General features: G+C 48.0%; 1 protein-coding gene across 1 annotated transcript in view; it reads left to right on the top strand.

Annotated features, from left to right (window-relative positions):
- Positions 1-14,100, top strand: part of IGDCC3 (immunoglobulin superfamily DCC subclass member 3) — an 88,505-nt gene that overhangs the window by 47,109 nt on the left and 27,296 nt on the right. The window contains exons 3-5 of the mRNA XM_021406811.1: positions 1,123-1,267; positions 3,823-3,953; positions 7,973-8,110. Coding sequence (XP_021262486.1) covers positions 1,123-1,267; positions 3,823-3,953; positions 7,973-8,110 — 414 coding nt within the window. The remainder of the gene's footprint in view (positions 1-1,122; positions 1,268-3,822; positions 3,954-7,972; positions 8,111-14,100) is intronic.

The following is a 14,100-nucleotide window of genomic DNA, read 5'->3' as shown; positions in this document are numbered from 1 at the left end:
AAAACCCTCCCAAACCCACAGCCAGGTTGGGGTTTTGCTGTGCACCATGCAATCCGCTTAACAAATCTGCTGTGAGCGGTGGGTCGGGGAGCAGGGCAGGTTAATGCAACACATATTTAATGTATGATTGCTAATGGCCACCTCCCATCTGCCTGAGCCCAACTGGAGTTTGCAGATGAGTGATTAAGCTGCCCTGACACATGGGCAGCTTGTTCCTTAGAAGAGGTGCATTCATTACACCCGACACATGTAACAGGGACTGGGCTTTCTCGCTGGGGTGTGATGGGGCTGGGGTGGTGGAGCAGGGGCTCTCTTGGTGTTTATTTTATATGATAATGTGAGCAATCTTCCTGCAGATGCAGCACTATCAATGAATCATGAGCTAAATAACCACTGGGATGTTTATTAGCCTCGAATATGTTTATTGCGGAGTCAACAGGCAGCACCTTCCAATTAATTAATAGTAATAATTACTGTATTATTTATGTAGCTCTAACAGCATGCCAGCGTCTTTCTGCACAATGGTTACAGCTGTGGCTGTGCTGCAGCGGGCAGGTCTGCATTCACCCTGCGTGGGCACACTGGGGTCTGTCATTCACTGTGGGGTGGTCTCGACATCAACAATGTTGGTGAGCTGAGCTGCTGAGCTCTTGGCAGCCTGCTCTTTGCTGCCTGAAGCCTGTTGCTCTGCAGCCTGGGGATGCTGGAAGGTAGAAGGTACAACGAATCAGTCAGCTCAGTGTGCAGGTGTACAGCAAGAGTTGGCCACGAGGCAGGAGAATAGGCTTCAAACAGCCTGCTCTTCTGCCAGGGTGGATGCAGGACAATGCTGTTTGCCAGCTCTAGGAACGTGGGATATTTGTAGGTCACGTGCAGCTGCTGGTCATGCATCTCTTTTCACACGTGAATATTTTTGAGGCCCTGGCACAGGCAGCCCAGAGAGCTGTGGATGCCCAATGCCTGGAGGTGCCTGAGGTCAGGTTGAGTGGGGCCCTTGGCAGCCTGATCTGGTAGGGGGCAGCCAGCCCAGGGCAGGGCTTGGAACTAGATGATCGTTAAGGTCCATTCCAACCCAAGCCATTCTGTGATTCTATGATTTTTGTCTCTCTTTGTGTCTTCCAGCCATGTCTGACTTCCACATCCACCCTCAGAACGCGGTGGTGGAGGAAGGGGGTGTTGCAAGGTTCCAGTGCCAGATCCATGGCCTCCCTGAGCCCGTCATCCTCTGGCAGAAGAACCGCATGCCGGTCAACACGGACAACGAAAGGTAGGACAAGTCCAAGCTACATAACGCTGTTCTCTCCATGAGTAGAAACAGGTGACAAAGTTGTACTACATGACTGATGTGGTCTGAGACTCTTACCTACCGTTTCTGCCATGGAAGACTCTTTCAGTTCATGTTTTGGGTTGTCTGGGCACCTTCTGGCCAGGACTGTGCAGAAATACTGCATGCTGTAGGTGTCCCTGTTCATTGCAGGGAAGTTGGGCTAGATGAGCTTTAAAGGCCTCTTCCAACTCAAATGATTCTGTGATTCTGTGTTACAGGAGAGCTAGATAAACCCTTTTAGCTGATTTTGCCAGGGGCATAGGCTTACGTTGTCCTCCCCTGAGAGGAGGCAGCCTTCCTTCAGGTTGATGTTCCAGCATGGAGAGCCCCCCAGCAGTCCTGGCAGAGCTCAGAGCAACTCTGGCATCCCTCACCACTCTGTGGCCCCATTTTGTGCAACTCTTTCCAAGCCAGAATCGTGATTTCTGGTCTTACAGGCATCTCCTGAAGCCCCGCAAGCACTGAGTTATACCACGGCCACCAGACCGAGCTCCCTCACGGCGTGGCGTTTTATGGGTGGCGGCAGGGAAGCTCTGCACAGCATCCCACGGTGCTGCTGTTTCCTCTGCAATCTTCCTGCAGAGAAACCCCGACCTCCCCCCCCTCCTCCCATGCTAGACCTGGGACGGCACGTCCTCGCTTCCTGTGTTTGCCAGGCTGCTCCGTCCGTGTCGGAAACATCCCTAATCCCGACAGGTGGCAGGAAGCTCGTGCTCCGCACCGGCGTTCCCAGCTGCAGCTCGGGGTCTGCATGACCAGCGATGGGAGACAATCGGTCGCAGCACACCTCCATCGCCAACGGACGGCTGTGCGTGGGGAATAGGCGAAACCAGGAAGCTGTAAATACTTTTCCTGAAAGCCTCTGTTCTCAAAATGTCAGCCGTACCGCAGCGCGTGGTTGGGTTCTTTGGAGGCAGGAGAAAACATGAGGATTGGAACAATACCTGACCTTTTCAGTGGTACGGTGAACTTGGAGTAGAAGGACCCAAGAGGCCCAACCCTGCGGTGGAAAACTGCAACTGTCAGGTTGTGTTTTTCTTGGTGTTTTTCATCTGAGCTTTTTTTAGCCCGGTACATGGTTGATTTGTTAAATTTAATCTCCTCTGAAGGCTCCTCACTCATACAAGTGCTAAACTAACGATGTGGCAGAGGAGGGCGTCTGGTCCAAGCACCAGCAGGAGTGAAGGGTGCAGAATTGGGCCAGGCACCTCGTGTACATCCTGATGAGATGCTGCAGGATAGGTGAAGTCCCTCGTGCATTATTGCCTCTTCTTGAGCCTGAGGTCACCGGTGTGCAGACAGCCAGACTCATGGCACAATCCCGGTGTGACAGGGACTCTTTTTCCACTATGACCAGGGAGGGCAAGGCAGACCACCCCAAACTGTGCTCATCCCACTGCTTCTCCTGTGGGGCAGGGCGCTTGCCCAAGACATGGCCTAGGAGCAGTTTTTCTGTGTTCAGCGTCCTGATTTTGAACAGGCTTTTAATAGGAGTACAGTTCTAGGGAAGATTTTTGTTGTTAGCTCAGTAGATTAATCTCTGACACCAGCAGTCCTGGGTGATGAGGGTTGTTTCTCTAACTGAATTGGATTTCTGCATTAATCACGCTTGGTGCATTTCTGCGTATAAAGTGTATATAAATTTGTATGCCGAGTCTTGCACTTGGAGGCTTTGAAGGCAGAATAATAGCTTTGGAATTGAATCTGCTAATGCTGTGGGCAGATTGTTAACAAAAATGAAGGCTTCTCGTGGTATAATTCATCCAAAACAATGGGCATTTTAAAGTCCCGGAGAGATTGCAATCAACGTCGGGACGTGTAGAACTGATTGCTGTCACGCTGCCACCGACACCGAGCCACGCGTGTGGAGCCTGGCACAGGGAGCAGGTTATAGGCACTTAACCATATGCTGCTGTAGAAAAAGAGATTCTTCATCTTCCAGACGGAAATGGATTATTAACTCATCACAGTGTAACGACATACAACAGCCAATTTAAACACACAGTTGCCAAGCAACCTGCGATGTATGTACACGTATATATGTGTGTGTGTATGCGTGCGTGCTCTCAAACGTGCCTGTTTGTTTGTACACAAAATATTCGTAGTTATATATGCCCACACAATATCTGTTTTAAAGACTCTGTTCTGTGCAGTTGAGGTTTTAAGGTTGCATGGGTTTGAGTCCTGTGTTGCACCTGGAGCTGGGAGTACGGAACCCACTCTTCCCCTGCTGCTTGCCCGCAGCCACTGTGCTTCAGCTGGTGAGAGGTAACTCACACATCAGCTGTGTTCACATAAGAATGCACTTCCAAAGCTTTCCAGGGTAAGGAGGAAACACCTACTTTGTAGCCTTTCATCAGAAGCCGTCCTTTCCCAAGGATGCACCAGAAGATGAAAAAAGGGACCCAACCTCCTTCCCCTGCGTGGTGTCATCTCCTGCTTTCACGTCGTGTCCTGCCTTGCAAGGTTCTGATTCTGCTTTTCTCCTGCTGCAGGTACACGCTGCTTCCCAAGGGGGTCCTCCAGATTACGGGACTGAGAGCAGAAGATAGTGGGATTTTTCACTGCGTTGCGACCAATATTGCTAATGTGAAGTTCAGCCGAGAGGCCAGGCTCACTGTGTCAGGTCAGTACCAGCACACGCTATCCTGGCTGCCTCTCCTTTTTTTTCTACTTGCTGCTCTTCTAAACCAGGACTATTTAAGAGATTTTCAAGCTGACAGCACTGAGGAGTGATCCTCTGTCCAGCAATAGCACTTTCCTTGTTCTAGATGAGTCCATTTGGTAGCGGATAAATCTGTCTCTTTGCCTTCAAACTAGTGCCAGTTTCTGGAGAGAGGGAGGACAGTGCCAACAAGAGTTACAGCAGCTTTACATTAAATAAATTCTTTTGGAGATGTGGAAGACTCATCATTTCCTTATGAGACATGCCCACCCTGGAAGTAATTGCAGCACAGAGGGTGATCAATTATTTATCTAATAGGGGAATTATGTTCTGTGGGCTGTTAGTGTTACACTGCAACCAAAGTGGGCTAACCTTTCTTTTGGAAGATGAGAAGGAAAAACTCTGAGCACCCTGGACTGAATTTTGGCTTAGTTCTCCATCCAGATTTGAAGCAATTGGCAGAAAATAGGTTTTCACCCCTGAAAGCTCCAGCTGAAAAAATGACAGAGTCCTATGATCCCTCCACAGAAAAGGGGCCCAAGTCATATACTGGCTGCTCTTTTGTTTGCTGCTGGAGATACGGTGTGATAAAACCATGAATTCAAACCAGAGCAACTCACATCCACACTTTGCGTGTGCAGAAGTTCGATCCGTTTATCAGAGCACTCAAACTGTCCCATGGAAGTGATGAGCTTGAGCACCCTGGAGGAAGGAAGAGGTTGCAAATACGCTACCACGTTTCCATAGCTGTGTCACACCCCACTGACCTGCCAATTGCCCATCTTCCATTAGTCATCCATGTGGGACTCAAGCTGACCTCCTGGAGCCCCATGGAGCAATTTCTAAGCTTGATTTTAGATTCCCTCCTTCTGCTTAGGAATTTCTTTGCCAGTCAGTCTTTTTAATTCAAAACACTTTTAGTCTCCGTTGATGTTTCAGTAGCTGCTCCTGGCATGAAGGAAGTGGAAAGCATTAAGGCAAATTATACAACCCAGCCTCAGTGGTGAATGACACCATTGTCTCTCTTCTTAGAAATCACACGGCCTGCCTTCACCTTCCCAGCCAGATGCCTGGCTGCTGCTCCTGCAGCAGGAGGCTTACACCTGCACCGAGTGTCAGATGAGCCCCTGCAGACTGTAAAAAAGCAGCGTGTGTGAAATGGGGAGAAGCTGAGGAGTGAGTGATGCTGTGTATGTCAGCTCTAGCGGGGAAAGAAAGCAGGTTAACTGGTTCTGAAAGACCTGGGAGCTTTTGATGCCTGTTACCGATCTGTTCTCTTGATCTATGTGAACAGTAGACGCATGGAGGGGGAAGAGTACAGTAAATTATCAGTGCATTGAAGTTCTTTGTGTCGATTTTCTGGTCTGAGTTATTGTTTCTCGTAGGACAGAAAGTGTTAGTTGTTGTCTTACCATCCCTCACTGCAAATGGATGTTTTCCAGGTTTCCTGTCTATGCGATGTTTGTGGTTTTTCTCTTCCTTCAAGCACTCAGATGATGGATACGGGCTCAGGGTGTAAGTGTCTGCTGAAGGGCTTGGGCTGTGCTTCAGTTACTGCACGTGAGCAGTGCAGCAGTAACTGCACCTTTGCATGCTCTGAGCCCGTCGGAAGCACGCTGCAGTGGGTTGAATCTCAGTGAAACAGGTTTGTGCTTTGGGTGTTTGCAAAGAGGAGGATGGCTGCTGCAGGGGAAGGAGTAGCCTGCTCGCAGCACATCCCTTCCTCTTGCCAGCAGCCCTGCCTTGCAGCCCTGCTGATTGATTATTTTCAAGTGCCTGCTTAGCGGAGCTGCTCCCGAGGGGCTGCCTGCCTCTCGGCACAGACACCTTTTCAGCACGAGCTGTGTCTCTCTCTGCTGCCGTCCTTTTGATCGAGATCTGACGGCCTGTGCCATCACTGCTGAAGTGCCTGTCACTCCAACAGAGCTGGGGACCTCCCCATCCTCTGCAATTGCTGCTGGTGGAGTCCCTGCAGACTGCGAGCATCAGCAGAGGCTTTTTCCCTTTCAGAAGAAATCCCCCTCACGTTGCCTTGAACACTGAGGATGAGAGTCCCTCGTTGTGTCACTCCCTCAACCCCAACCCTGCATCTTGGCTGGAGGAGAAAACCTTCTCCCTGATGGCCTGAGGGTGGCCATGTCCTTGCTGGGCGACTGTCCCCTCTGGGGACCCATGGGAGCTGGCAGTGGTGGAAGCATCAATCCCAGAGATGGTCAAGGTCTGACCAAACTCACGGAGCTGATCCCGTGCCTAGAAGCCTGATTGCATATGTAGGACTCGGGGTGTAAATCAAAGAGTGTGATTCCTTTGTTGTTGTTGGCAAAACGGGGCATTTTATAAATTCTGCTTCGGTCTCAGCTCCCGCTCACTGATATTCTTGGGTGACCTTGAACAATTCGTTTCATTTTTCAGTGTTTTGAAATACTGAAATCTGTATATAATACGATGATAATATCGTATTATTCTAAGCGTGAACATTTACCATTGTGATTTAGAACAATAAATTTACATGGATTTTAAAGGCACTCTGAGATACTGAGGGGGAAGGTATTGTTTTTCAGGTCTCTTGGGGTTAGCCAACCGGTCATATGAATTTATTGTGCATTCTGGTTCTCATCAAAAAAATCTACATTTTATGGCTTGCAGTGAAATGCATTCAATGAGAAAGTCAGCTCTTAAGTCACACGGACACGGTGATTTTTCTTGCATTTTGCCCATTTAGACACAACCTCGGAGCTTTTTTCCTGTAGGGATGATGAACACACGAGCCGCTCTGATCCACGCTGGCCCTTTGGACCGCTGTGAAATGCCCCTGCTCTGAAAGGGTAACCCTAAAAAAATGCAGGAAGAAAGGAAATCTTGGAGGAAAGCTCTTGTAGATAGGTTTTGGTGCAGCGATTCTCTTTGGTGCAGGACAGTCCCTGCACTGCAGACCTCTGCTCCCACTCCCCCGTGCCCCATCCTGCTCGGGGGGATCAGCCCATGTATTTTTCTCTGCAGGTGTTTTTCACAGAGCATTTTTGCCAGCAGCAGCTGTCAGATTGTTTAAATTCCTCAAACGTTGCTTGACCTCAGCATTTCTGGAGTGCAACCCAGCTCTTGTTGGAAATGGGGAGCGTGAAGACTAATGAGGAGGCTGTCAGTGTTCTTGCTTTGCTGATAGAGAACTGAGAATATCTCCTTTAATTCCTCTCTCGCTTCCTTCTGAAAAAGTGGGAGCGAAGGTTGATGGGAGCTTTGGCCCAGGAATAAGGCACTTTCTGAAGACACAGGAGATTCAGCTATGACACAGGTTGATGGTTTTGTCCCCAGCCTCCTTTTGCCTGGTGAGATGTGATTTCTGTCTCTTATGCTTTGCTTCTGCTGGTTCCAGTGTATTTGCACCAGAGCTTTTAGTATAGATCCAGGAGTTGGACTTAATGATCCTTTTGGGTCCCTTCCATGTCAGGAGATCCTATGACTCTGTGATCATCTTGGGTGATGAGTTTTGTTCTGGGCTGCTGCCCGTTGGTGCTGCTGTAGTGCAGCTAAGTATTTGTGATCTCACCGTGAGCAGTGATTGTGCCATGGCTATCCCAGAGCCATGTGATGCTGCCATGCCTGCACCAGTTACACCAGAGTGAACCAGCACAGGGTGCTGCAAAAGACAAGGAAACCACCACTGCAGCCAGCAGAGCAGTTCCCTTCTCTCTGCTGTACATAGGCAGGGGTCAGCAGGGCTGCCTGTGGCTGGGTCAGATGGCTGAGTTTTCCCCAGAAATATCAGTGCACTCTTGAAACACATTCAGACAATGCAACTGCCTCACAAACACTGCACTCCTTTCGTTTCACGTTTTTCCCAAATTTCTTGAGGATGGCACCAGCCGCCTCATCTGTACTTAGAGGACGAACAGACCCCCTCTGTGCTTCCATCAAACAAGAGAGAATCGGATGCTGCGAGGCCACGCGGATGCCTTTTAACGATGCCTCTGTCCTTGCAGGCTCCCACTCCACCGTTTACAAGGACCCCATGATTCTCGTCGGGCCGGAGAACCTCACGCTGACGGTGCACCAGACCGCGGTGCTGGAGTGCATCGCGACGGGCAACCCGCGGCCCATCGTCTCCTGGAGCCGCCTAGGTAAGCCCCGGGGTGATGGGATGCCTCCCCATTGCCATCACGTGGGAAACAGGGAGTGCCACTGGCTATCTCAGCGACGAGTGATTCGCTCTTTCCATTCCTACAGCGATGAATTGTGTGCTTGAAGTGCTTTTTATCTTCTTGTCTACACTCTGCTTTTTCTCTCTGCCGAGATCCTGTTTTTAGCTGTTAAGGAGTGGGCTGGTTCAACCTGTAGATGTATCATGAAAGGTGATAATTTTATCTTTCCCCGAGTGACAGCGTCTGCTTCAGCTGCATCAAAAACATCACCACTGTTGGCCCCAGAGAAACAAAATCATACACAAACATGTCTTCCATGTAAAACAGACTTGAAAGAAACTTGCTGCCTGTTCAGAGAGTTCTATAAAAGCAGAGAGAGCTGAAGGTAGCATGTCTGAAGCTCTGAAAAAACAGATGCTCGCTGCTGAGGTCAGTGGTGTTCTTTAATCAACATGGAAACCAGAGCCAGTGTCTGATGGCCTCATACAAGCAAAATGTAATGTTTTTCCCAGTCTGAGAGCAAGGGTTATTTTAGGCTTTAACTGGGATGCTAGCTCAGAAAATACTTTGTGCAGAGCAACGCTTCCGTTGCCCAGCAGACGTCTGTGCTGAGCAAAGAGCTGAAGGCTTTTGGTTTGTCTTCTGGAGCTTGTAACTCTGTGAGCGTGCTGTAGGGCTGGGGTCAGTTAGCATTTCCCAAGGCCTCGTGGCCTGCAAGGTCGTGTTGTTTTTAGAAGCTCATCTCCCTGAGTCACCCCAAGTGGCTCTGAAGCACACACTGGGATAATCTTGTCCTGCGCTGCTGGGCTGGACATGGGGCTTCAGGGCCGTGCTGCTGGGGTCAAGTCAGGCTTGTGGGTGGAGTGATGTCCCACTGCAGAGCCATCTGTGAGAGCACAAGGACATGTTCCCAGCAGCAGTCGTGCCGTTTCTCCACGCTTGCCCTCCTGCTCACTTCCTCTGGTGGATTATAAAATCAACTCGTGTCTGCCACTGACTGCTTTTTTTTCCCCCAGAGCCATAACCATCAGATTGATGCTGGTTTAAAAATTCCCCAGATAGGCTCTAGCGCTGTTTTGGTTCTCTTGGACACAAAGCGGCTCTACGTTAGCGCTCAACTATAATAAACTACGTTATAATTGCCTTAATTATAAGTGCTTATTACCTTCTTCAAAACACTTGTCTCTATAGAGCAGTGCAATAATGAAGATGTAATAGCTTCATGCTAGGTTTGTCTGGATGGTGTGAGCTCAGCGTTGCCTTCCACCAAAAATAAACACCCCTTGCGGCAAAGCAGCAGATTTAGAGCTACTAAATGGGAAGGAGATCTCATTACTTTCCCTCCCCTTCAGTGTGAGTGTTCCATGTCCAAAGGATGACAATATCTTCATAATATTTCACCAGTCTCAACAGCGATGTGGCTTTCGGGCCCTCTGATGAGCCTGTGGGCCTGTCATCTCTTTGCAGTGATTTCAGAAGCACTTTCCTGCCTTCATCCCCTCCCAGAAATGATAAAATCCATGCCCATGAAGTCTTAAAAGAGATGCAGCTGATTTGGCAATAGACCTGACTTAATTTAAATGAAAAAGTCAACGATATGTGACAATCTGTCCTGCTTGGTGGAGGGAAAGAGTCACGGCATTGCTGTAGCGCCAGGATTTTGCACGGGGTGTGCTGCCATTTTGGAGGGTCTGTTTCAACCCGTTCGCTCTCAGTTTTGATGTTGTGGCATTTCTTCTACCAGAAAGAGGCAAAAGAACAATTTTGCTGTTACAGCTTTCTGTTGCAAGGGAAAGCAAGCCATAAAAACATTTGCACATTCTGCTTTGCCTTTGCTAAAACCTGGCTGGTTTTCAGTAGGAAAGGCAGCTATATTTTGCTTGGAGGAAGTCATTCAATTTCTGGGCCGGTTTTTGACTGTCGCACAATCAATTTTGAATTTAATTTCCTTGGGAATATGTTGTAGCCCCTGACCACAAACAGAATTCCTGTGTGTCGCAGTGCATGAAATGTCAACATTCATTAGAGAGCAGGCTTGGAGAGAAATGTAAAATCATTAAGAGTTTGTTCAGGGTAGATAGGGGCTTTTCCTTTCAGGGCTACACACTTCAGGCTTGGACCTGTATGTGTGCACAAATGAATATCCCGGGCACTTACTGCAAAGCCTTTTGAATGAATGACGATTTTAATGTATCCTTACCCTTTAACTGACAGGCCACTGAGCTGGCCTCCATAAAAGGTACCAAGGCTGAATAATGCACTATTTAGAGAGATACAGAAAAGTGAGGCGAAAAAGAAAAGACAGTGATTATCTGATAGCGTTATACAGGAGTTGTCAGAAAGGGTCACACAATGGGAAGGAAATTACTAAAGAGGGAGCCATTCAAGAAGTAAACTATACAACAATTGTAGGAGCCAATTAATTGGTAACTTATTGGACACAGAAGCTTGCAATAGATGGCTGACTGGTTGACAGGAGCGCCGTTCCTGTAAGTGTTTAGAAATAATAGAGTAAATTTCACCACTTCACATACTGAATAGTCAACTGTTGCAATGTACTCTAAATATGCTAATCCACTGTGCCCAGTGTCCGCTGGAGCAGGAGACCCATGTGCCTAAAAAGTGGAAGGCTACTATGGCACAATACAAAGAATTCTCAAAAGACCTAAATGATCAACATTAGAAAGTTGTTACTGTCTTTCTACTTGCTACTTATAAAAGAAAGGCGTTCGTGTTGTTGCATATTCATATCGCCTGGCACGTTTTAACAGGTCCCCGTAATTGGTACGAGTGTGCCAATCACTTCTTAGCAGGCAGAGAAAGGACTCCAGGAGGCATCATGTACACCTTGGAAAAATAAATAATGCGGCTCCCAAACCCCAGGCATCTTCCATCCAGCCTTTGCTCCAACGGGAAACCTGGGAGCCTCTAGTTGTCCACAGCCAGGTGTTCTTTGGGAGCATCTCCCATTTGGAGCATGCTCCAGTTTATTCGTCAGTTGCCTGGCTGCTCTTCACATCCATCATCTCTCTTCAGTTAAGGACTGACAAAGATAATGTGGCGGACATTTCCCCTTAGTCTGGCTTATTTTCAGCCCCCAGATATTCTGCTTCTGATTCATAAGTGGAAGGTCATAGTAAATGATCAACAGTTTGAAGCCTGGAGTGATGACTTGTTGTTGGGAAGCAGTGCCAGGGAGGTGGGTTTTCAGCATCTTAATCCCTTGATCCAAGCCTGTTCTGGACCCTGCAAGAAAAAACAAGGTTAAAATAGATGTCAGTCATTGCAAAGTGGATGTGAGACATCAGTCCCTCTGCGCATCACTTCTGCAAAGTGCTGAGCTTTCTGAATACAAGGGATTTCTTGTGTAAATGCTCCGTATTATTTGTACACCTTGTCAGTGTTACCAAGTTAGACCTGATACTAGCTGAAAACCACCTAACTGATCACAGGATGGCTCAGGTTGAGCTGGTTTGTGTTCCAGAGCCCTTTCCATGCATTTCTCCAAACCCATCACAGCTGTGTGGTGCTGCGTGGCCCTCCCTCGTGTCCCAGCCCTCCCATTGGGGTTCAAGAGTGCAGGATCTGGCTCTTTACCTTCGAAGCAAGTAGAGCAAGGAGGACAGCATGAGCTGAGAAAGTGTAGATGTTATGGTAGAGGCCCTTTACGGGACTTTTTGGATAACAGCAATGGAGCAAGAAACGTACAGGCTGATCTGGCACAGGGATCCTGCCTGGCTGCTGGTGGCTGTGCTCTTTGAATCAAACAGCAGTTCCCTGGGGGATTCTGGGCTCGGAGGGCTTTGTTCTTCAGGGAAATGAAAGATGCTGGGTTGACAGGAGACGTTTCTTCGGAGCATCACACCTCTAATTAATACTGGGAGCCCGAGAAATGACTGAGGAAGTATCGATGCAGGTATTTGGGCTGTGTGGAGTATCTGCTGCAGGCTGGGACTGTTGTGCTTAAATTATGTAGCACATGATAAATAATACAGTAAATCTACTGACATTCAAGTCACATATCTGTGGTGTTTCTTAAGGCAGTGATGGGATGAAGCATCCAGGTATGGCCGCTTCGCATTTTCGCTGATCCCGTCCCTCACTCGAGAGGGAGATTTGATTTTTACACCCATTGTAAAAACGGGCTTCCAAAAGGTCTAATTTAAAAGATGAAATCAAGTTCAATTTGAATTTAATTCAGACCTCTTTACACTTCAGTTCAAATGATGTTTGAAGGAAATGGTTCCTTCTTATTGCTCATTAAATGCGGGACAGGTCATGTTTTATTGTCCTTTTTATGACTGAGCCATTTACTGCTGCAGTGGCTTGGCCAGCTATGTGATCATTTAATCATTTAATGACATTGTTTTTCTCTGTCTAGAAGACCCAGGCATTTTTCTTTGCAATGCAAATAATGAAGTCATCTAGCATTGCCTGCCTAATGAAGCAAGGAAACCTTGAAGTTTAAAAATTTCCTGAAAAACAATGCAAAGAGCATGACAGGAGAGATGTTTATGGAGTGCTCGGTAGCTTTTGGACCATGTTTTGCCAGTAGCACGATGCTGCCAGTCTGAAATGGGAGCCCTCACATGCGCTGCTCTCACTGCTGCTGCCAGGGGCACAAGCATCCCATCCCATCCTTGCCTTTCCAAGTGGATCCATTTGTCTTGGTGGTTAATTTGTCCTTCTTTCTGAGTGTTGCTTTGCCTTTCTCTTTTCCCAGTCTATTCCAGAGGCTGTTGGTTATCCAGCAGATCCAATCCTCATAATATTCTTTATTCCTCAGAGCATAAGATTAGATCTAAAGCATACTATTGCAAGGTAACTTTCCTGAGGTCCTCTGGTACTAATGGGCCCCAAGAACACATCTGCCCGTGGGCTGATGTTCAACTTGGAGGCAGACTGGAGGGCTGCTCCCCAGCATCGCTCAGAACTGCCCCAGACACAGAAACCCAAAGACAGATCATCTCAGAGCCTTCCCCATGCACATTGCTTCCTGCAGAGCAATTCAGGTTTTCTTGGGTTTCTTCAGTTGCCTATGTAAGACTATGGCACAGAGCAGCAAAGCTCCCAGGAGGAATTTTTTGGATGGGTTTCCTAGCCACAGCTTTGAAGTGTAAGGCACAGACTCTTCTGCTGTTGGGGAGCACGCACACCTGGATGTCTCATGGGCTATTCAGATGGGGCGATCTTCGAGGACGATTCTTGCTTCTTCGTTTCTGTAAGCTCTTTAAACATCTCTATGAGCAAAGGCAGGAGAGGAACTGGATTCCCGGTCCCCATCAGAGGAAAGTGTGCTGTCTTTAACTGCTGCTCCAGTAAGACGAGTCCCCTGCCCTGCCCCTCTGCTCAGACACCCTGACACATCCTAGGAGTGATTTAGAGCTGCCTTTGTCAGACAGTGTCTTAAAACACAAACCAATGAAACAGTAAAAAGCAATAGCCTGATACTAATGAAACACATTGTAATTAGAGCTGGCAGGGAGTTTTCCAGTGAAAACAGGCTTTGTTGGAAAAAGGCAGATACTCTGATACTGAACTATTTCATGTTCAGTGCTTCAGTTCTGAAAATATTGCTGTTCTCCAGCCATCCTCCTTCAGACCCAGCACTCAGGATGAAGGCAGCCCTTCCCATTGCCCTTCCAAGCCAATGCAGCTGAGCAGGTCAAGCTGTCCAGCTCAGAGTTTGGCTCCCAGCTATTCTGTGTACTCAGGAGTTCAGAAATTGAAAATACAATGTTCATACCATTTCCAAAAGCAGTAGACAGATCCACCAAGGGTTAGCAGACACAAAAGCATCACTTCTAGCTCAATCCACAGGTCATAAATTGCTGGTGGCTAGGGAAGTGCACCAGGGTGTCTGCATGCTTTCCACAACATGTCTGTTGGAAGCAGAGCTGGCGGGATCCTTGGCCAGTTCAGTGTAAGAACCCAGGCAACGACTTGCAGAAATTGGTACGATTTCACTT

This window comes from Numida meleagris, chromosome 9 (genome assembly GCF_002078875.1).
Source record: "Numida meleagris isolate 19003 breed g44 Domestic line chromosome 9, NumMel1.0, whole genome shotgun sequence".
Lineage (NCBI taxonomy): Eukaryota > Metazoa > Chordata > Aves > Galliformes > Numididae > Numida > Numida meleagris.
Note: the sequence above shows the minus strand (reverse complement) of the source record. Positions and strands in the feature narration are given on the sequence as shown.